This window comes from Ciconia boyciana, chromosome 25, assembly GCF_034638445.1.
Source record: "Ciconia boyciana chromosome 25, ASM3463844v1, whole genome shotgun sequence".
Lineage (NCBI taxonomy): Eukaryota > Metazoa > Chordata > Aves > Ciconiiformes > Ciconiidae > Ciconia > Ciconia boyciana.
In genome coordinates, this window is record NC_132958.1 from 4,873,695 (window position 1) to 4,897,888 (window position 24,194).

Consider the following 24,194-nt stretch of genomic DNA (forward strand, 5'->3'; position numbering starts at 1 on the left):
GTTGCAGTTGTTCCACGTCCTCCCTTTAAGGGTTGATTTACCATACCTTGATGATCCCCACTGGGCTGGAAGGGGAAACGATGGCATACCTCAGCAAGCAGCCCAAGCTAGCAATGTGTGCTGATGAGAGAGAAGGCTATTTAGTGGTAAGTGCTCTGCTTCTGACTGTTACAAGTCCAACTCTCCCATTTTAAAAAAAGCTGCAAAGACCGTGATGCCATCCCTAAAGCAATGTAAGCTCACCTATATGGAGAGAAGGAAGTTTGCTCATGCTTTCAAATGCTTGCTTTTCAGTGTTCCTTTGTGCTCCGCTGTCCTGCTGTGATCTGCTCCACACTTATGTCTCAAGCTTCACCTCCCTGGCCATGTGGCTCTGGCCTCCTACGATCCCCTTTGCTCACGGCGGGCCAGTGCCAGTCAGAATGTTTTCGTGAGTGTTGCTGACTTGGTACCCACTTTTTCTCCTTCCAGATATTGAGACTGCCAGTGACATTGCCTTGTACTCCGGCCTGGGAGCAGCAGTCATTGCTGTAGCTGTGCTGGTGGTTGGCGTTACCCTTTACAGACGGAGTCAGAGTGAGTACGGCGTGGATGTGATTGATTCATCTGCACTGACAGGAGGCTTCCAGACATTTAATTTTAAAACAGTCAGACAAGGTTAGTGTTGTGATTTCATTTTCCTCTCTCCAGAGCTCCTACTGCAAAGAGATACTAAGCTCGTATTCAGTGACTGGCTGTGGGAGGGCATTCCGGCTCACTGCTGAGCAGCTGCGTTGAAAGGCAGGGAAGGGCAGCTGCAGTCCGAGGAGCAGGATCTGGTGGTAAAAACTGTCTGACTGTCTGCCACTGATCTGTCATGGCAGCTTGGACAAACACGTCATCTTTCTTGACCATGCTCTAAGTGCTTTAGAAATACTGTCACCGGTTTCTCCACTGACATTTGTGACTTACAAAAAGCCCAAACAAACCAAAACAAATAAACCAAACCAAAACAAACCCAGAAAGCATGTCTGTAGTTCCTTCCTATTCAGTTACAGATCTTCTATTTTCTTTACTCCAGTTAAGTGATTAGTTTTTTACTGTTAATTTGAGAAACCAACTTTAAGTATTTTTATAAGCTGCTGTTAGCATGCAAACATCCACATTCTGAGGTTTGTGGGAAATAAATGTGTGTAAACATGTATTGATTTAAAAAAACCAAAACAAACAACTTCAGAAAGCCACCAATACAATAAAATATGGAAGAAATACTTACTTTGACTAAAAGCAGCACTCAGATGTTTTCTGGAATATTATTTCCTTTGGACGGAAAGGTGGGGAGGAATACAAATGGTGATTACTTTAAAATAGTATGTTTCTTTAATTCTGTACTGACATTCTAACATAGAGACCTGCCTTATTGTGGGTGGGTGGCTGTGTTGGTGGGGTGTGAAAGTATCCCCGTGTCTCTTCTCTCTTCGGAAAAGTGAAATATGTTGCAGAGTTTGGGTTTGGATTTTTTTTTTGTGTTGTTGCTTTTATAGTTACTTTATTTTCTGGGAGACATTCCTCACCAAGCAAGAAACTGGAAGAAGGGCTTGGTAGACAAGGATGTTTGAAGGATGTTTACTCATTCATTTAAAAATCCAAGCCTTTAATTAGCATCATGTAATTCTCAATGACTGTCTCGAATAGTAACTTTCTCCTTCATTGTTCAGTTTGCCATGAAAGTGTTGTTTTGAGTCTGGGGAATTGTTTGTTTGACTTAATGTTTCAAAAGCATTAGTTCTGGACAGTCTGAAAATATCTGAGTGTGCCAATTTCTCTTATGCCAGGATGCTTTTAGTTCAGTTTCATTTACTTCGGGTTCTCTGTCTGTGGGGTTTTTAAGTAAGAGCATTTGTAAACTAAACAATTCAGCTGAAAAAAAGGCCAGTTCTCTGTTCCATTTGCTGAGAAAAGAGAGCACAGTATTGACGTTTGGACAATGGATAAGAGTGATCCAAATTTTATTCTTTGGAGAAATGTATTTATAACGTTAGCAACCCAACCTGCAGTCCCTTAAAGTGATCAAATTTTCAAGGATGCAGTACAGATAATTTCCAGAAAATTAGTTACTTCAGAAAACTTTTATTTACTAAGAACCAACCAACCAAAAAAAACCCAACCCAAGCCAAAAAACCCCACAAAAACAAACAAAAAAAGACCAAACCAGCTAGAGGATTCAGGCCCTAAATCTATCCATTCCTTCTCTTTTTTTTCAGAGTGTTTTCTGAGCTAAAATGCTCCTAAATGAATAACTGTAGTATTCTTCCCTATATTACTCTTGTCCCACTTTCTTTTCAACCCAGTTTCCCTCAGGCATGAAGCTATTGTTTCGTGTAAGCTCACAGAAAAGGTCTGCAGGAAGATCTGTTTTCACCCAATGGGTTTTAATTTAAAAAAAAAGAAAAAGAAAGAAAAAAGGCACACACACAAACCTGCATCCAAACGAAGAAGGAAGTTCCTTCTTGGATTCATGCACTCTGGAGTTGCCCGAAGTGCGGAAAACATAGTGATCAAGTACCTGTTAGCTCTACTGCATCATTTCATCTGTTTTTTAACATTACCTTATGTGATTTTGAGCTCTGAGACTATCAGGAGGGACGAGCAAGTCAAAAACGAAATGGTGCAGAGGTCAGAAAGAGATTTGAGATTTAACATCTTAATAGAGTAACTAAGTCCCTGATCTGCTTCATTCTACCAGGTAACTCCCTGCTTTTGAACTCATCCATGCAGCCAGACTTGACAGTGAGCAGAACGTACAGTGGACCAATCTGCCTGCAGGATCCCATGGACAAGGAGCTAATGACAGAGTCTTCACTGTTCAACCCGCTGTCAGACATCAAAGTCAAAGTTCAGAGTTCATTCATGGTGTCCCTAGGGGTGACAGAGAGGGCTGAATATCATGGAAAGGCACATTCTGGAACTTTTCCTCATGGGAATAATAGAGCTTTTGGTACGATACAGGCTAGAAATAAGGCTACGTATATTCAGAACCTGTCTTCTATTTCAACAAGAAGTGAGCTGAAGACGACTGCCATTTTTGGACACCTGGGTGGCCGTTTAGTGGTTCCAAACACAGGTGGGTAGATCCTTTCTCATTAAAAGCATACAAAATAATTTTAGATCAAACTTATTTTGCCTGATGTAGTGTTCTGTAACAAACTAAAAAAAGGGAGAGGAAAGTAGAGGCTCCCTTCATGCAAATTTTGGGAAGTAGAGCCTGTTGCCCACACAGGAGACAACTGATCAGAACAAAGCTTGGGCTGAGTAGTAAAGAGGCATCATGCCTATCTGAACTGTTATAAATCACTGCTTCTCTTGATGTCTTCAGCTTGAAAGTCATATTAATCAAAGCTGTTGCTTACTTGGATCCTGAGCCAAAAGAAGGGCTCCCCAGGAAGGAGGTTGATATTGGATCAGCATCTTATATAATGGGGTCATATTCAAAGCAGAATCTACATGCATCAACATCTGACTGCCTTAACATTGTCAGGCTTCATTAAGTTACTGAAGTCTGCAGCATATTACAAACAGACGTCTCTGGAGAATAGCTTCCCCTCTCAATGAAAACTCTAGTGCGACTTTCGTTAGCATTTACTCCTGCCTTTCTGGTTTTCTCTTTCTCTTAGCTTAACAGCTTGACAGGTTTCCATAGTGGGGCACTTCAGGGTCAACTGGCATTTCAAGATTGGGCTATGCACTGAAACATCGCAGTAGAGACGCTAAATGTGCATTGTTTAAGAAGTAGAGTTTGTACTGTGACTTCAGAGTTTGGTGAGACCTATTTTAGACTTAAGGAATTGATAAATTAGCTGAAAACATAGAGCCACCAAATTAGAATCAAATAAAGGATGTTAAAATCTTAGTCTTGCAGTATGTTGCACTACATCACTAGTGCTGAATAAAATTCCTTATGTTGGATACTTCCTTTTTCAAAATGGCAAATGTAGCAGAAATAGCCAGATACCACCATTGCTAGCCAAGAGGAGATCTTTCAAACTCTGGTGATCTTTATTCACTTTAAATTCAACTTTGTTTTCATCTGACGAGTGTGTCCAGGCTTATCTCTTAGTATCTAGTCGAACTGAATGCTTTAGAGCTTTTATCCTTCATGTTTCATAAAATAGGTACTTTAAAGGTTACCATAAAAAACGTGGTCTGTATTTAGAGAAGATTGATAACAGGGATATAATATTTAGTGTACAGTCATGCACAACACATGGAACATGTTCATTTCTTCACAGGTTGCTCTTATGTTCAGGAATGAAGATTACAAAGGCAGAGGCACTAAGTCAGTTAAGCCATAAATGAAGAAGTCCCTCATACTATATATTTAGCTACTTTATATAACGATAGTCCCATCAATTAGATTATGTAAATACATATTTGGTCTGCTTGCAATCTGTGTACTTCCTTCTGCCCATTTATGTAAGATCAAATTTGCTAGCCAATTGTAAATTATAGTGCAATCATGTTACTACTTAGCTGAGGTTCTGCATTGTGTGACATACGCAAAGTAAAATCTAGTCTTCCTGTATCGAGTATGCTGTACAACAGTTTAATTTTACTGGTACCTGCTGTAAAGCATCCTTGTTAACTTCTAATTTATACTAGTGGAGTAAAAGGAAAATCGTATCACTTGGGTTCACCAGTTATTATGTATATGAACAAAAAGGTATGGTGATTTCCATGCAAATTCAGATTAATTTGGTTAGGTAGTTCTCTCCATTATGAGATTCCTTGTGATCCTAGAATTATCAGATTTTATTTCAGTCAGAAAGGGGCAAAAATGTTTCAAGAAAAGTTTAAACCACCATCACATCTTGTAAAACACGGAGCTATGCAGATGACAGGATGTGTACCACTAAGAGGCATTCTGGCAAATAAGAGTGAAAGAGTCAACGCATGATTAAGATCTTCCACAACTGGCTTGCCCTAACTGCCTTTCAGAAACTGGCAAAGGCTAACTTAAAAGTTACCAAAGGCACACATGCTTTTGAATATACTTATTATTTAAAAAAAAAAAAAAAAGGGAAAGAACAATTAAACAGGGAACAAAAAAAAGAGATTGTTCTGTTGCTGCATCAGATAAAAGCCTGTCAGGGTAACAAGACCATCAAAAGGACTGGGATTACAAACCACTCTTGCTGGAAGCCTTAAGGAAAGAGGTGATGGTACCTTTTGTTTCCTTAAATTATCCCCTTTTGTGTAAGTGGTGAGGTAGACAGAGTCTGCCTGTACCCAAGGATGAAGAGAAGCCTTCAGTCACATCTAGACTATGAATCCAGTGTCATTTAGTGACACAAAACAATGGGAAGTCAGCTATTTAAAAGCTCTGTTGGAGCAAGAAGTTTTTAAGCATATGAGTCTATATCATTCCAGGCTCTAAGACAGTTAAATATTAATAACTATGTGGATCATATTAATAACGTATTTTCCTGTCATCTGATAATGTTGTAGTCAGAACCACTATTTCAGAGGAGCATGCCTCTACTCTAGCAGATGGCCTTTCTAGGTCTTGTAAATCAGAGGCCAGTTGTGCATTGTTCTGTCCATCCAGCGCCTTTCCTAAAGGTAAGTTCTGCCTTTGCTCTTTTGTAGGAGTCAGTTTGTTGATACCACATGGAGCTATTCCTGAAGAGAGCTCATGGGAAATCTATCTTGCCGTCACTCAAAAGGAGTCCAGGTAAGAAGTACATAAAACACACGCACGCATCCAGAATCTGTGGAACTGTCTCATTTAATGGATTTCTTGTCAATGCTGTCTAAAGGAATGGAATGTGCAAGAGTCACTCCATCTTCCCTGTTGCTGGTGTGACCACACTCTTGTGACACATGCTGTATCTGTATAAGTGACAGCAAAAATTATCTTTGTGTGATGCTTCTGTGAAATCACATGGAATTATTGCAGCTGCTGTTAAAGGATGGGATAGCTCAAGGAGATCGATGAATGATAAGTGCTGAACTCTGAGTCAGTGATTTTATCATTTTTGATTTGCAGACTTATGTCATGCAAGTCTACTTACAGCAGAGGTGCTTTCATTAAACAGAACCGTTGGGTCCACAGACTCTGATGCAGACAACTGGTTAAAATTCACTATCCAGGTCATCAGTTTCCACAGCCCTATGGGTATGTAGGTACTGAACCGTTGCTACTTCATGACAGATGTTTGGTAGCCTAGATGATGAGAGTAAGTGAATGCTCAGGACCGTTTCTTAAATTATTTCGTTTTATAAATCACCATTAAAATCTGTTCCCCAGCTGGACTTGCCAGCACCAGCTGATGAACAGTGGAAATTAAACTGCACTTTGATCCTTAGGGGGTTTTTTCAACATTGCATCTGGTGGGACAGGAAGGTGATGTTTGAAATACTGGTGGACTTTCATAAATAGACAAGGTAGTTCTCTGAGGTTCTCAAGGTTTCAGCTCTGTCATATTTATTTCAAAGACGAGAAGGAAAAAAAGGAAAACAAACAGAAGAACTCTGGTTTTGGCAAATGCAGGTCATTGGGATTTTTTTGTGTTGGTGCATCACGTATGTTGCCAATGTCTGTCGTACAAAAGAAACCTAGCTCATTTCTAGATGCTTTTAAAACTTTTAAAATGTTCTGTTAGATGCATGGTACTAAATTCTGTTGCCAGCTGCACATGTGGGTGTTTTCATCGATTCCACTGCAATCACTTCAATTGCTGTCATTCGGCATTAGAAAGACAATGGAATTTGGCCCAAAGTCACTTGCTTTAGAATGGATCTTCCCCTTTATTTTTATGAATAAACATGGCCAGAGAAACAGACGGTTTTAGCAGCTTTGGATAGCTGTTCCCATAAAAAGACTTCCTAGCGGCTTTAATTTTCACACAACATAGATTATAAAGAATCAAAGTGCTCTGCACTCTCTTTGAGCCTGACAGATCCCAAGTTTAGTTCAGTTAGCTTACTTGGTTCACTGGCTTTCGGCTAGAAACTGATCAAACCCTACAAGAGAGTAGAATTACAAACTTGGGATGTAACTGAACGCAATTCAGCAAATGAAGAGAGGCTGTTTAGTCTGAGTGTAGCATTCTCGCTAGACTAACATCTGGATTCAGAGGGAAGGTAAAGCTTATGAAATGCTAGCTGTAGTGTTGATTGAACTGTCAAGACTGGTAGAACATATCCTTCATTTTTAGACCTACAGTTGTTTTTTTCTTCCCTAAGACCATTTTTTTTGTGGTGGTGGTTTTTTTTCATGAGGTAAAAGTTTGCATTATTTAGTTTCTAAGATAAGTTTATTCTACAGTGAAAACGTTAGAGGACTATTACATTTGGTTCTCGGCAAGTTCCCTGTGAATTTAAGGGACTTGAGAGATACTAGGGTTTGCACTACTCTCCTAAGAGCTGAGGTGAAAAGTGCTACAAGAGCTTGGGGTAAAAAGTGCAAACATTCATTAACTAAATAACGTGTCTAGTTGCCAGACTGAGATCTGGAGTGGCCCACAGTGCCAATACTGGGTCAGGATGCCTCAAATTGCACATGAAGAACTAAAATGCATTTGAAGTTGAGTCTTAAACATCTTGTCTGAAATTACAGTAGTAGAAGAACAGGAGAGAAAAACAGGAATTTGATCTCAAGTTACTGTCTAGACACTAAGTGAAACTTAAGATTACCTCTCAAATAGTGTTATTAATGACTAGTCATGCTGTCTACTGTCAGTATCAAACCTCCACCTATTGTAAATACTTTTCCCAATTCCTCTCCCCATGCAAGCATTTGAGTTCAAACAATACATTAGAAACTCCTCTATCAGTTTGTTTTGCCCCCATTTCCTGCTTGTGTTTTCCAGGAATTTGTGTCCTTTTGTAGGTAAAATACAGGTAAAATACATGCCGTTGCTTAGCTTCTTGGTGAGGTATTACTCTGGAAAGCCTGCCACCGTCATTCTGGCTTATATACTTTATTCAGGTATATTCCTCCCCTCCTGGTTTAAGGAACCTTGATGTTACCCTTAAAAGATTAAGTGTCAGCAAACACAGAACATTCAAAAGTCTTGCACTCAGCCTTTGACTTGTGCTCGACTCTGGTACGTATCATTTAAGGCTTTGTTTTCATTACCACTACGTATACTCCACCTTCTTCACTTACTGTTTACAATGGGTTTTCTTTATTTTGTGACACTGTCAAATCTAAGCAGAGTCAGTCTAGTGCCTGGATGAGACCTCTCAGGAATATACTCATATTGCAGGCAGCAGAGAGAGCAGTTTACATCCTTTCTACAGTACTGTTCACCTTGGCACCCCTCCCCTTTTCTATGCTAGATAGAGCTCTACTGCTGCAGGTAGGCCTCTACGACTAAACAAAACTTCTCACCTCCTGTTGTCACTAAAGCTATGTAATGGTGTTTTTATAGAAAAAAAAATAATTAAAGCCAGAGTCCTTCCCCATTCAGACCTAGGGGAACATCTAGGTACCTGACGCCAACTTCTGAAGTAGTAAGGTATTCTGTGCCCTTAAAACTGTCACGTGCTACTCTTCCTCACTTCGGAACAGCCGCCTTTCAGCAGCGGACAAAGCAATCTCTGTACTGCCCATCTCTGGAGGATAAATGACTGCTAAATCTCCTGAGCTTGTCAGATGAAAAGTGACAGGGATAATCAAATTTTATTTAATTGAAATAAGCTACTGAAAAGCACTCTACAGTCCCCCTTTCTGCGTTGTTGCTGGAAGTCAGCTGCTGCATCTTGTGCGCATCTCTGCAAGTACAAGACCATGTATTCATCCGGTGAAAAGTGTCAATGATACTCTGAACTCGCTGAGGAACTGGTATGTGCAGATTCTGTAACAGAGCTCGCGGTAATTTTGTAACGCGGCTTTGCTCCACTGAGGCTTTTCAGTTACATTTTCTGACCCTTTTTTCCTTGTTCTAATCTAAACTTCTCTTGAATTAATTTCTTCTGGTTTTGATGTTGAGTCTTCCTGCTGCTCCTAATTCTGCACGAGGCTGGCAAATTGTAGTCCAGTAAGTGCACTGACAGAATTTATTGGTCCTACCTTCACACCCAGTCTTACAAGTTGCAGTGAGGCGTTCCAAGCAATATTTTTGTAAAAAAAAATAAAATAAAAAAACCAAACTTAAATAACTTTCTTAGCTTTCTCAAACTATCCTTTCATAATTTACATTCCAAACAGAGCTAAATGAATAATCTGTAGTGTATACTTTAGTTAATTAATTTAAGGATAATTTCAGGAGACATTGGTCCCAGAGGAAGAGTGGTTCACTGACCAAGCATCATTTTGAGTGCTTGCGAGAGGGGCAGTTTTTAGAGGCAGTAATCAAGGGCAGGTTTGTACAGCTGGAGACAGGAGAGGTGGTTGTGGTGCTTTACAGCAATTATTTCTCTTATCTCCCTCACCTTAATATACATTCAGCTAAAAGCACTGAAAAATTGGTGGGTATATCTGAGGAGATGTGGAAAGAAGAAAATAACTGCATATACAGTAAATATTTACTTACAATAACTTATAGCCAAAGGATTGCTGGAATTTTCCTTTAGGAACTGAAAGATACAGAGCTGCCTATAAATTTTAAAGCCTAGAAATATTTTTCAAAACTTAAAGTGAAATCTGTTTTTTTTTTCTCCTCTGATATCTGAACTCCTTTGTGAAAACTTTCATATTCCATCCCCATCTGCTGCCATAGGGTTTTGATCATTTTCAATGAAAGATTAAGATACGTAAAAGGAAGAAAGAAAAAAAAAACCCAGCTGTTTTATCTGCAAGGGTTCTGCAGAAATGAATTAAAATAGGTTAATTAAAAACAAGCAGCAAATTTTGCCTACTGTTTTCCTTTTTTGTGGGCAGAAGCAGAGGCAGCAAACCAAAGATTATCACGGGGAGATTTTTCCTTCCTTCTTTAAAGTGAAATTCTATAAAGTGAGACGAAAGTAAACGTTCTTTTTTTTCCCCATCAAAATACAGTATTTTTCTTCACATAGTTGAGGCAAGATTGATGTATCTTTCACCCATCTGAACTGGGTGGAATAAACCAGACTATTCTAGCTGCTGCAGATTGCACTGACACGCAGGGAGCCTTCTCTTTCATTGCCCACGGGCTTCCGTGTTCCGAGGGTGGGAGGAAATGCCAGCAGTTCAGAACTAGTACCTGATTTGTACGTGTGGATGGAAGATGATAGAGTGAAGTACTGAACCACGCTGCAGAACTGCTATACGAGCACGCGGTCTGTCACGCAGATATCCCTAAAATGTAGATGACTCTTCCCCTGGACAGGCACAATGCTTGGATGAGGAGGAAGGGTAAAACAGTGGATTAGAGAAAGAGGAAAGATTTTCTTTACTTCACAAGTTGAAGATGTATCACCATTAAAAATGAAGTAGCTCAAGTTGTAATTTCTGAATGAAACCTTGTCCACATTATATGGTAATGAGTGGAATTTAGTTTAATACCAAAGTTAACCAGATCAGTAGAGGCTTACAAGAAGGAAGTCCTGTGTTGTTCTTGCAGAGATTTGAACTCGCCGTAATAGGTACCTCATGCATCTTAAATGTGTGTGAGAGAACAAGGATCGTTTGTTCAGATTTAGATTATTTAGGGCTAGTGGGTTAGCTGTCACTTCTAATCTTCATTTAGCTCTTGAGGTAGGTTGGTATGAGATATATGTTAAAAGACACAGAGGAACAGAGATGATATGGGATCTGATAGAGCTATGCTGAATTCACTGTCACTTTGTAGTGGAAGAAGAAAAATCCCTGTCTGTGCACTACAGATACTGTGATGAGATTATCAGCTGGTTTTGCTGTAACTTGATACAGTCCTCTGTGGAATGAAAAACTTGGATCCTAAACAGAAATCAAATTCAGGTTTGAAAATTCTTTAGTGTCTCATGTAACTGAACAAATTGGTGATGGACCTGGTGGTCCCTCCAAAAAGACACCAGACCAAAAGGTCTTAGGGACACATATATGGGCTTCACTGCATACATCCTCTAGGATGCTTCTTGCAGCTAGAATTTCCTAAAGAACTGCTGAAGGACTACTTACAGAGCAAAATAGCTAAGCTCAACCTTCTCAAACACCATACGCATGCTTTGATGCTGGCAGAAAGTACAGGTTATTGATGTTTGTGACAGAAACAACAAAGCCATTGATTCTGGCCCAAGCGAGAATTAGAGTGAAATGTCTCTTGCCTCCTTGTGTAATTCTGACTTCATACTTAAGCCAGACAGACAAGCAGAGCTACGTTGGAAGAGAGATCACTATCTGCTGGTTTGTTCCTTGAACCAGCACACCTCAAGATGCGCCACTGAAGGTAGTTACAGGCTGCAGGGAATTACAGCTAGTGAGTGGTTCTGTGCAGTTAGAAATTGTCACTTGGTTAACAGGACTGGGATGCGTAAATCTCCGCACTGTTGGCTGGGAGATGATCTTGCTAGTTGTGTCCAGCCAAGAATCAGCCAGAGCCTGTAGGTAGCTTGCATGGAAAGACTCCTCACCCCTAGGCCATTGTTAATATCCCCCCATCCCGAATTCTCCCCACCAAGGAGGCAGGTCAAATGTACTACTTCAAGAAAAGTAACACAATATTCCAGTAGATGTGACAGCAGCTCTGTGCAGATGATAGCACCAAAATACTTTAGGATTTTACTAGAGATTGCATGTCCATTCACAACAGCCTGTTCTTGAACCCCACATGCTCATCATGGAAGAGCTAGCACAAGGGCTAGTGTGTGGCTTTTGTCTTCAGAATGCTAGTGCTCCACAACCACCTGCTGCCAGCATACATGCTTAAAGAGGCTTTAGAAATGGAAAATAAATAAAAAATACATACTGCAATCCAATTAGATTGTTACGAAGGAGAGAAATGTTTGCCAGCTGTGGCAGAGTAGCTGGTCTTACTGGGATCTAGAAATAAGATGAGAACAGCTAGAACAAAATCACTAGAAGCACTGACACCTTCTACACAGCGTGACACTTCAGCTTTGAGCTTTCCTTTTTATAGAGGGAGCATAATACTCTGGTTAAAAAAAAATTCAACATTAAAGAAAAGGAGATGTTGGAGAGAGGCAGGCTGAAAAGCAGCAAATGATTATTATATGCTGAGCCCTATGAGGAGATAATTTCTGCTAAGTCAGCACACTGAGGACAGTATCTTACACACACACACACACACACACACACACCCCCCAATTGCCACTTACCCAATGTTCTTCAAGTAAAGGGGGGAAACCTTGTCGTGTACTTAAGTAGTTGGGGGGATCTGCTTCTATATATGGCTTTTACATGTTGCAGTCATGTGCTAATGAAAAAGTAGATGTTCTTGAATGCAGTGAAAGGTTTGATATTCTAGTCAGAAAGGGTGGATAATCCAGTCATCTAATGATAGAACCTACTGACAGGGTTGGGGGATATGAGGCATGGGCAAGTATTTGGCATCCTGGGTTCTGGTCCCAGTTATGTTACCAATTCACTTTGAAGCAGTAAGTAATGCATGTAAAGCTCTATAAAATATCCTTAATGCATATCCTTTAATGCATGTAAAGCTCTATAAAATATCCTGTGTGAAAACTGTATCAGAGAAAAATGTCAGTCTGCAATTAAATGCAGTGTCCTTGTTGAATGTGGTCTGTATTCCATACTTAAATAACAAGGTTAACTGAGCTATAAAAGAAGGCAGAATCTGCCCTGAAATATTTGTATTTTTCCTGATCGCCATTTTTTTCCGTTTCTCCTTTCTTGCAGTTTTTCTCCTACACCACACTGTACACCTGTCATTTTAATAGTGCGTTTCCAATACCGTACCGATTGCAATGTGAGAAAAGATGAGAATAGCCAAAGTGATTCTTAATTAAGATGACCATTTAGTCACCTACAGTAGAAACAGATTATTTTTCTTTACATGTGCCAGTATAAACTGTGTAAAGATTTGGGTCCCTGAATATATAGAAACCCTCACACTGCATTCTTCCATCAATCATAAAGTTGGGAGTAGTACAAGTATATTAGTGTGTTTGGTTAGTATCGTACAAAAACTTCTTATGAGTTTAGATGGACTAAACTTTGTAAATTGTGAATATGCCTCTGAATTCTAAATATTAGAAAAAAGCATAATTGAGATGCAATTATTATGAAAATACTGTAAAACACTGGTTTTCAGCAATTCCAACCATACAGTCAAAGTAAGAGTGGGAAGATTAGAGAGTGGAAAAATAGAAGGAGAAAAGAAAACTGAGAGGACTGAGAAGACCAGGTCTTGTGTTATTACTCCCCCTGTTTTCTTTGTCTTTTTGTTTTGTAGGAATTTAGCAGAAATGTGAAGGTTCAATGGTAACCAAACACATTTGGATGCACAATATGAAAAATGGAATGTATTTCCGATGCACACTTAACTTGGAGTGTTCAACACCTATACATAGTATTCACACACTGGAGTTTGCATACACAGAATGAAACCAGACAGTCTTGCCCAGACTTAAACGTATTTTATAATTATATAATTTGAAAAATCAAAGCTTCATAAATGTATGCATTTACACACAATGTGGTATATGAATGTGACAAATAATGTACCTTTATTTTCCAAAGGCAAAATTTTCTCATCTCACAAAAGCAACCCACAGCAATAGAATCCATTTCATCTGTAAACTGCAGGCTTGATGGGTATGTAGTTTAAATATCATGCTGTTCCTTTTTTAAATTGATTTTTTTAAACCATGAATTTATTTTGCTGTTTTTCCATCACATTCACCTGTATGAGTGTCGGTGCAAAGGGGAGGGGAAAAAAACCCCAGTATTTCAGTGTCTGCAGCAGTCTGAAAGCAAATATTTTTGCCATCCAAGGAGTGAACTGCAATGAGAAATCCGGACTCAAGGCACAGATGTGTTCATTACCAGAGAGTCTTCACTTCCCAGGTACCACGGTTCATTTAGGAGCCTGTTAGGTTCTCTGTTGCAGATGCTTATGATAAGCCACTGGGAGAGTAAATATTGAAAGGCAAATATTAAATTCGTCTCTGAAATTCATTGCGTCCAGAAAAAAATGGACACTCAGCATTGTTTCCTCTTCACTTCCTTGCTTCTCCAGTTAACCTTCACAGTATTCCAACACGGGATTTTAACAGAGCAGCGCTTTGGGATGGAATGCACACCTTGGTACCACTGCACCTGCAACTCAGGGTCTCTGCACAGCAAAAAGGGAAGAGAACATCTAGCATTTGTAGCAGCGCTTGCTGCTGCTTTAGGCTAGGCTGACAGACACACAGCCAGCTGCTTTGGCAGCTGACGTGAACGGGGCTTTGAGCGGCACTAGACCTCTCCCTGAGGGACTAGAGCCTCCCCATAAAATTTTCTCAGTATTCTGGCTTCAGGTACAAATGTCCCTCTAGCAGCAATTTCTAAACTGAAAATGAAACTCTGAATGCAAGAAACCTCTTTGCTAGTACTTTGTAGAGGGCAGAATATTGTGAGGTGAAATTCCTGATGTTTCTTTCCAGTGTAGTATTTTCAGAAAAAAACCATTTTTTAATTTTTGCTCGGCATAGTGACTGTTCATCTTTCTTTTACTGGAAAATTTCCAGACCTTTGATTTTGATGGATTTGAGGGGACAGATCTGACTACTGATTTGTTTTACCTTGCAACAATGGGAATATTAAATACTTGCATTTGGTAATGTTTCCCTTTCCCGCCTTGCCTAATAAATGGCGCAGAACTGCATGAGAGTCTTAATACCACGTCAGTTATTACACAGAAAGACTCTTGCTACTTGCAGCAAGTGTGAGAGTTCATCTAATTAACTGATTTCAGTTCATTTGGCATTAAATAATTCCCAGAACTCCCATATGTTTGTCCAATATGTTCTACAAGGGGAATGATTCTCTAAAAGCAATTAAATAGCTCCTTTCAGACTAGCTTGTCATTGGTCATTCACACACATGCCTGCTATTACTCTCTCCATGATGTATGCAGTCAGCAGTTCTACAGAGTGACCCTGGAAATCGGCCAGTGGCTGTGACCAGAGCCTACGCTATTTCAGTGACTGCCTTTTTCTTTTCTTTTTTTTTAATTGTTTTTTTTTAACGAGGTGGGTGAGAGGGCACTTGGTAGACTACAATCATAGTCTGCCAGTTGTCTTTCACATCAACATTGCTAGGCTGCTACCAGGACTCTCCTACCACTACTGATGTTATTTCTTTTTGTATCTTGTATATTTGTGTTTTGTTTCATTCTTGATACTTGAAAAATTTGAGCTATTTCTGATGGGAATCATCACCAGTAGCATAACTAACTAAAACTCCAGATTCATGTGCCCTAAGGGTGTCGTGCTGAAAACAAAACAACCTATATTTTGCTCCCATTATTGAAGACATATTGTCAAGCTTTGTGCTGGAGGTAACTTTAGCAAAATTCCACCACCCCACCCTCCCCGTATTTTATGCATTTGTCAGCAGCAGCCACTTGGCAAAGGACATGTGTGTTGGGAGAGAGATAGGATAGAAATGCACCAACCAAGTTAAGTAACGAAGGTTTGACTCGCTCTCTGGAAATACGCTTTTGTTACCCCCTTCCTGCAGCCACATCCAAAAGAGATAAGGAAGTAGAACGCACCAGCCTTTGCCGAGGTACAGCAGAGAGGAATCGTCTGAACTGAATAAATTACTGAAAAATAAATATGTATAAAAGTTGGCTTGAGGGTTTCTAATAATTCCGAGATTTTTCTTTGTATTTGTAAGTAACTGGATGATTTCTTCAATTAGCTGGAAAGAGAGGTGATTTGGGGTAACTGCTGGAAGGTTTTGTTTTTAAGGAAATCAAATAACCATTTGTTAAGGATAGCAGTGGTTGGTGTTAAGTGATGGTATTTTGTGCAAAACCAGTGTTTTCCTAGCAATGAAGGAGTTGTGAAAAATTGTTTGTTATTCATAGGCATAAGCAGAAGCAAGTAGGTTTTTGCTTGAACTGTTTGCTTAAAATAGTCATTCTGATATCAGTTCAAGAAAACACACGTTCTCACGTGTCTCTCAACGTGGCAAGACGACTGCACTGCTGAGATGCTTTGCTGCAGCAAGGCCTGCAAGCGCTGCCTGCTTTGTGCTCTCCACTCTTCCCTCCCCCTCTTACGCACTCGCTGTTCAAGAGGAACATGGCAGCTGCAGTAGAGGCTGTGTTTGTGCTTTGATTTTTTTTAGCCTAAGAATCCTACAAACGCTTAGAAGCACCGAGGCTTACAGAGCATTTATTATTATGACACTTGAAAAAGAAAAAGCAGAATTGGCCTTTTTTGTTAGCATGTTGTGTCTTTTTTTTTTTTTTTTTGTCACTCCAGTCTTCATCTCACAGATACTTGTACATGTAATCTTTAGTAAGGGATGTCACTGAAATTGTTGGAACTTTTCAAGTCTTTAGCAAGAATGGTATTTTTAACTGCATTTTCAGAGCACCTACTATTACAGTTATACTGAGAATGCTACCCTCGGGTGATGTTAGATGGATGTGCAAAGTGAATTTGCAGGATTGGAATCTGATTGATTTAAGTGCAGGGCTACCCATAAGTGTGCCTTCATGAGAGCTAAATTCACTTAAATGTATTATCCAAGGCGGCTTGGGTAACTTAGAATTTAACAGTATAGCCACGAAGTACTGGGCTCAGCACAGGCAGTTGGGATGGTTTGGCTGTTGCCATGCTGCTATTGCAAAGCTCTAAGGAGAGTGTTGTTGTTAGCTTGTGACATGGCAGTGGATGTCTATCCTAATTTTTAAGCAGGGATTTTCCCCTTGTTTTATTATTGTATCATCTTATTTATATCTTGGTTGAGGTTCTTCCCCTTATTTTTATCTTGGAAACACCATTTACTTTAATTTTAAGAGTGAACTACATGTCCAGTAATGTAGAAGCCAAAAATTGGGATCATGCAAGCCAGACTAAAGATTACAGTGTGAAAAAAAAAAAGAAACCCAACAGGACAAGATGTTTCAATTGCTAGCTTTAATGTCCAGGAAGTGAGTGGCATCTGCTTTGTTGCTGGCTCTGCACAGGTGTCTATTGTAAGAGGTAAGGAAAGCACATTTATGTGGGACAGGGTTAAATTTAGGTTTGAATGAAAGAGAAGATGATTCTTGTCAAATACTTCATCTTTGTAACTTAGCAAGCAGTTAACCTAACCAAACAGAAGTGACTACATTCAGAGTAGATGAATCCCTAGACTTCAGTTGTGCTGATGGGATCTCCGTTGACTGTAATGGAGCCCATGTGCGCATACCAACTTTGCAGAGTTCTAAATTTAAGCAAAGAAGTTCTGTCCCTGATGCCTGCTATAAGTTACCTAGCTTGTTCATTCTGCAGAATATAAATGTGTTTTCAAATCAGGGAGATCACACTCAATCTGGAAAAATTTATGAGACTGTGTTTTTAAACCATAATTTGTTTTATCTTCACTACTGTGAAAATATTGTTGATGACAAGTCTTTGAAGGCAGAATTAGATGGTAATACTACCAGCTGGTGCATAAACCAAGGCTTACTTGCAGAGAGTCATTTTAGTGTTGTATTTGGTTTAAACAAATTGAAATGTATTTCAAAGACCAGAATCCTAAACTGACCATCCAGAGATTTGAGTAGATGTGGCCTAATAGTTTCATCTCCAGCTACTGCTTCTACATGAAAATTAGCACAGTAATTGGCTTGCTTATCCTTTTCTGTAACAGATGACGTACTTAGATTTTAACTAAAATATTTTAAAATTTGCAGTTAAAGTAAATGTTCATGCCTTATTAAAAAAAGCCTGACAGACGTTATTGTCTTTTCCCCCCACACAAAGCCTACAGCCAGAAGGCACAGATGTTCTTCTAGGACCAGAAGTAACTTGTGGGCCGTCAGATTTGTCTGTCAGCACTCCATTTGCCTTGACGATACCACACTGTGCAGAAGTAAATTCAGAGCACTGGAATATTCACTTGAAAAAAAGGACACAGCAAGGAAAATGGGAGGTAAGTTTAGACCTCCACTCCCACTTAAAAGGCTGCACTAACGATGGAAACACGATTACTCGTATTCATGCAGGCACAGGTCAAGGATTATGTAAGTGATAGAAAGAGTCATCTTAAAGAAACAATTTAGGAAAAAAAAAAAGATTTTGCATTTTGTTAAGAAGCAGCTAAACTATTTTACCAAGATGTGCAAAAAAGGGTCAACTTTAGCCCATATGATATGAGAAAGTATTCATTTTCTCAGATCACTTAATAATGGATCCAGCAGTTACTTATTTTTAAAAACATTGGTTTGGTAGATCATAGCTACCAAAGAGACTCATGTCAGAACAGATCATTATATCCACATAAAGAAAGTTATGGAACTGTTTAAAAATATACACTTCAATTTTAATTTTTTTTTTAACCTAGAAGGATCCTCCTGATTTTAAAATCTTGTCTCTTTGTACATGTCATTTTGATGGGTATTCAGTGATCACCCTGTGCTCATAACCTCTGAAGGATTAGTGTACATTAAATGAAATATTTTGCTTTTTTAGTTGAAAGTGTATTTTCTAATCCTGATTTACTGGGGAAATTAAGGTTTGTGCTTTCGTGACATGGGCATTTAATCACTTGTATCTGTCCACCTGCATTTTTTAAGCCCACTGGCCATCTACGACTGAAACTGCTTGGTAGGCAGCAGTCTCAAACATACTAAACCTTCTGCATCACCTGGGGAGAGAGCCTACTAATAATACTCCTGAAGGGATGGCTAAAGCATGAACTGTTACTCAACATTACAGAAATCCACACAGGATGGAAAGGTGCTGCATTTCCCACCTATAAAGAGTTCACTGTACATGTTATTAGAACTGCAGAACCCGGTAACTAGAACACATCCATAGTCAATCAGATTTTATTGTACTGCTGCTGCTGGAACTACTTGGTTCATTGCATTGTGAGAGGCCAAAACCAGGTAGTTAAAACATTCGTGGACACCATAACTCACTATCCTTTTCCTCCTCTAAACCACTGTGGTGTTTGTTGCTCTCCTTTAAACAATTTCAAGTTCAGCTTAGTTTTCCTGCTTCAGATGCACTCAGTACTCAGTCAGCTCCATCCGTGCTGGTTACAAACACCCTGGAATTAATGAGGAGTGTAACTCCAGACCGTAGTCTGCTCAAATACCTCACCTAAGGATGCTGTAATGCAGAACTAAGCATGAAAGGCAAAAGAGTGGGATAGGTAGTTTTTTGATTAAAGTAAACATAACTGTAATGGATGTTCTGAAAGGCAGTCAAATACCAACTATTGTTCAAGGTTTGCTTATTGACTTTAATCTTCAAGGTAATTTCTTAACTTGACATTGGGAAAAAAAATTAGCTGGAAAGTCAAGAGCACTTGAAAAAAGAGGCTAAAATTGCTTACGCATCATCATTATTATTATATGCTGTACACATTGAATTCTGCACAATATATTGCCATAAATCCTATTGCTGACTCAGGGCTAAATTGGGATTATTTACTCATCTAGGTAGTCTACCTTCTCCCCTTCCCTGAGGTCAACATGAGTAGAGAGTGTGCAGACTGGCTCTCAGAAATACTTTACATTCCAGTTGAATAGAAATAAACAAATAATCTCATGACTCTATTGTCCTGAATTTCGTTTTGCAGGAAGTGATGTCTGTGGAAGAGGAAACTACTTCTTGCTACTGCCTGTTGGATCCTTATGCCTGTCACATTCTCTTAAACAGCTTTGGAACTTATGCTCTTATTGGAGAACCGATCTCTGACTGTGCCGTTCGACAGCTGAAAGTAGCGGTTTTTGGCTGCCTGTCTTGCAATTCTCTGGATTACAATCTGAGAGTATATTGTATGGATAACACACCTTGTGCATTTCAGGTAAATGGTTTCACTTTGTTAATTTGGTTTTAGTTATTCTTCCATAGAATACTAACATTCCTTTATTCCTGAGGATAGTCCCTGGTCAACAGCAATAGTCCAGAACGCTAACAAATGAGAATACTGTCTTTTTTTTAAATGCCACTCCTGCATGACTTAGAATCTAAGTCCCTTAATTTCTCTGCACTGTTGTTTCACTTGTGGATTTACACTGCAAGAGCTTTAGGACAGCCAAACTGTCTTCATTTTTTGCCAGGCAGATGGAAACCCAGTCTGCCCACATTCTAGACGAACCAAAAATCATGTAGCCATGGTTAACACAGCACAAAGCTACAGCTGATAAGCAAAGAGTGTTAGGTTGAGCTCGGTGCCTCGGCTGCTACATGGGCACAGGCGGAGCTTGCTTGCATCTGGAGCAGAGTGCTACTCCGCTACAAGCAGAAACTGGAAGTCATTATCATTTGATGTATGGTATTTATCACGCTCATTACCCTTACACTGTCATTAGTCAGTTTGGGATTTCCTCTGCTTTTACAATTTGAGCAAGAAGAAAGAGATTGCCTCACCATCTTTTTAAACAAAAATTGAATTATAATTGTGCATTTCCCCTTTAAAAAAAAAAAAAACAACTAAAACCACAAAACAATCCCCAAGTGGAGATTAAAATTAGCATGATTTTTCTACATGGTATTCCAAGACAAAACAATGAAATTCACCGGCTTTTGCAGCCTTAGTAAACTCAGAAGCTTTAACAAAATGGTTTTTCTTTTGGGAACTGAAATGAAGACAGTTGTGACAGATGAATTTTTGCTTCCTTTTCCTATCATACAGAATAGAAACATGAATCTTAATGAAGCACGCAGTAATGTCTATGTGCTTCTAATAAAAGCAAAGCCACTGAAAGGATTGTTAAAGACTTACAATAGCTTTGTAATTATACCCTTTATAACACTTACACAATTCGTGGGTTACCGGTATTTTCCTGGATGAGTCTGCCTGAAATTCAGAGGCCCAAATTCCTCCTTAGGCATTTGTGAACATATACAAGGAGCTTCGAGCCATACATTCAGTTAACAGAAACCTGTATCGTCTGATGCGTTTAGCGACTCTGCATCGGTTATGCCCTGCCTGTATGCATTTAGTATTGTGCAGCAGGTTTATAAAAAATGTACAAAAATCCTGGGAACTTTTAAATATAGAGAAAACAAACTCCCACAAAATTGTGCAACACAACTATGAGAGAGGCCCACAAAAGGAAAATGCAATTAATGTTATTCTGAGTGACCATTTATTTTTTTCACACAGCTTCATACAGCATGGTGCAGTCTCTTTCAGCAATTCATTCACACTGAATTTTACCTTCAGTATATTAAATTTAAAAAAAACCACAAAAGCCCTCACCCAAGGAGCCTCATTTGGCTGTACCATTTTGTTTCTCAAATTATTGTGACATTCAGCAAAACAATGAAGGAGACTGGCTTATTTTTTTCTTAATGCACATTAAATTAAGTAAGATTTCAAAGTTACTTGTTGCTTTTCTGTAGAAAATTGTTAGAAGAATAATTACCAGTTTTCCACATTCACAGAAATTAGAACAGGGTGTTTGTACATAATGAGACAACTGTATATTTGTGAAAGTATTCTTCCCTTAAAAGCATGCTGCATCAACTTCATGCTAGTGTAAATATTAAGCGGTGAACATGGAAAATACGGATTTTTTTGGATGAAGTATCAGAGTTGGGCTTACCAAGTTTTGTTTGACGCTGTTAATCCTTTACAGTGCAGTCCTATATGAGATACAAAGTTCCTTGATTTTTCACTTTGTCCCTGTGTGAAAACTTACCTTAATTTTCTAACACATCACTTTGCCCTTTATGCAATTGCTAGTGTGTTGGGAAACTCTTGTCTCTCAAAAGATAAAAGAACCAAGTCCGTTGTATTTTGTCATAGTCCTGCAGACGCTTGTGGAATTAAGGACCATATGCATTATTAAAAGTAGAGCAGTTTTTATACAACTAGGGTACATTTAAAAAAAAATTCCAACACATTCTGGGAATTTTGAAAATAGTGATGAAATACGCTACTCCTTTTGTAGTTGAAAATCAAAAACTAAGCTCTCCCTTCTTATTCCTTCTTTCATATAAACCCAGCCATCAGGAGTTAAAACAAACAGAATGCCTGTAAATTGATTTCTAATAGAAAGCCATTATTATAGTTTCAGAAAGCTCTAGCAATCATTATATTTTCAGAAGGTCACAATGATTCCAGTAGCTCTTCTAACAATAACTTTGCTACTGACAAGCACTAAACCTCTTCGATGTACACAGATTTCGTATCATTTATGTGGATTTAAAAAGGTAATTTTGAAAGACTGCTTGCTAGCTGATTTTTAAAGACTTCTGCAAGCCTTCCTTCCTCACTAGTATTCTAACTGTAACAGTACAGGAATAAACACTGCATAATTATGTTTTTTAATAAACACTGCACTATTATGTTTTAAATTCACAGAATTCTATTAAAATTTAGGTTGGGACAGACCTCTAGAGGGCTGTAGTGCAAATTCCTGCTCAAAGTCAGCCTTTCCAGGATTGCTCAGGGTCTTGTCCAGTAATTCTGAAAATGTCCGAGAGAGGAGAAATTAAACAGAAGCATTTTGTATAATGTGTACACTTGGTGTGTTTCTTTCAGTGCTCTTTAAAGTCCTGAGAGTGCTTCCTCACCAAAACTGCTGTCAACTTAATCTGTAACTGAATAGACTATTCACCAAGCATGCCTTATGTTGTCTATTTTCCTTTTAGTCCTTTAGTTAAGTAAGTATCTCGCTGAGCTTTATCTGTCAAGTGTTTAAGGAGTACTAGACACAACCTGTAGGAGTTTTTTATTCAAAAGCTTAATGAAAATACCAAGGATAGTTGTGTTATTCCAGAAGAGAAGAGGGACTAAATTACAGCGATGTCACAGTTTAACCATTTTCCATTTTCCTCTTTGGAGGGAAATAGCTTTACCTGGAAATGGGCTGACATAGTCTTGCTTCCCTCTTCATGCTGGTGTTAGAGAGCGCTCTGGCTATGAACTGCTGGTAAACTTCTCCTTTGTAATAGTGATCCTGTGGGATGTAATAAAACAGGAACAATCAAACACGAGTAACTGTCAGTAAAAGAGAGCTGGCTTTGACATGAAACTCCAAAACATGAGACAGCCACTACTGTGCTGCAATACCCGTAAAGTTTCCTTCTCAAGTACTGCGCTCCTAGTCCGAAGGTACGTGGGTATTGATACTGAGGTAGCCAACAGGAAAATCAAATGTCACAAGTACCCGGAAATAGAGCTGACCATGCCTAACCATCCTTTTAACTCCAGTGGTGAAATATAAATGCCAGTGCCCATCATCTGGCCCATGAGAGAAACACTCCACTGCTGTACCCTTATAATGCTGTAGGTGAACTAGGCACCTTTCATAGAGATAAATTTTCATTAGATTTGGTATTTGTTCCTAATACTGAAAACATTCTTTCCTCCTCTGCCATTGCAGGAAGTGGTTTCGGATGAAAGACTCCAAGGAGGACAATTACTGGAGGAACCAAAACTTTTGCATTTCAAAGGGAATACCTTCAGTCTTCAGATATCTGTCCTTGATATCCCTCCTTTCCTCTGGAGAATTAAACCATTTACTGCATGTCAGGTACTTGTCCATTTTGTTTACATTTGAATCCAGAGGAAGGAAGAATTTTCACTGGTATAGGCATGACCCAAATAAGACAATGGTGCCTTTTATTTTTGAAAGGTGTGGTTTTAATCTTGAGTATGCAACAAAAATGCATTGCCTTATGATTTTGACAAACCCAGATTTCACATATAACAGAATGCTTTAAATTTTTCATTTTACAAAAATGCAAGCTTGTACTTTTCCTCATTTCAATCACCTCCAACAGGAGACCTATATTCTTGTTAAAATTTATCACTCATGAAAATGTTTTTTGTATCTTTGTCATTCTGATTTCGATAGAACTATGAATATACGGCTGAAAATGACATTTAAATGTAAGCATTTAAATGTCATGAGTTCAAATTACAGCACATATATGCTGAGAATTAGAACTGAGGAAGAGCAAATTATTTTTTCTGTCCTGCATTAATTAAAGAGGCTGTTGAAGATAGGAACGTAATCATCAAAACAAAAGAAAATTTCTAAGTATATTCATTACTGGAAATTATAAGCAAAGTGCCATTTAGAGTCTGTTTTCTGAGAACTGCTTTCTAATAACTGTTTGATAGATTTGAACTAAATATTTGTAGCATTATCTTATGT

General features: G+C 38.9%; 1 protein-coding gene across 1 annotated transcript in view; it reads left to right on the top strand.

Annotated features, from left to right (window-relative positions):
* The window catches only part of UNC5D (unc-5 netrin receptor D), an 85,720-nt gene that overhangs the window by 52,451 nt on the left and 9,075 nt on the right, over window positions 1–24,194 (top strand). The window contains exons 8-13 of the mRNA XM_072845977.1: window positions 472–657; window positions 2,726–3,103; window positions 5,626–5,710; window positions 17,833–18,001; window positions 19,658–19,885; window positions 23,418–23,567. Of these exons, the coding sequence (XP_072702078.1) occupies window positions 472–657; window positions 2,726–3,103; window positions 5,626–5,710; window positions 17,833–18,001; window positions 19,658–19,885; window positions 23,418–23,567 (1,196 nt within the window). The remainder of the gene's footprint in view (window positions 1–471; window positions 658–2,725; window positions 3,104–5,625; window positions 5,711–17,832; window positions 18,002–19,657; window positions 19,886–23,417; window positions 23,568–24,194) is intronic.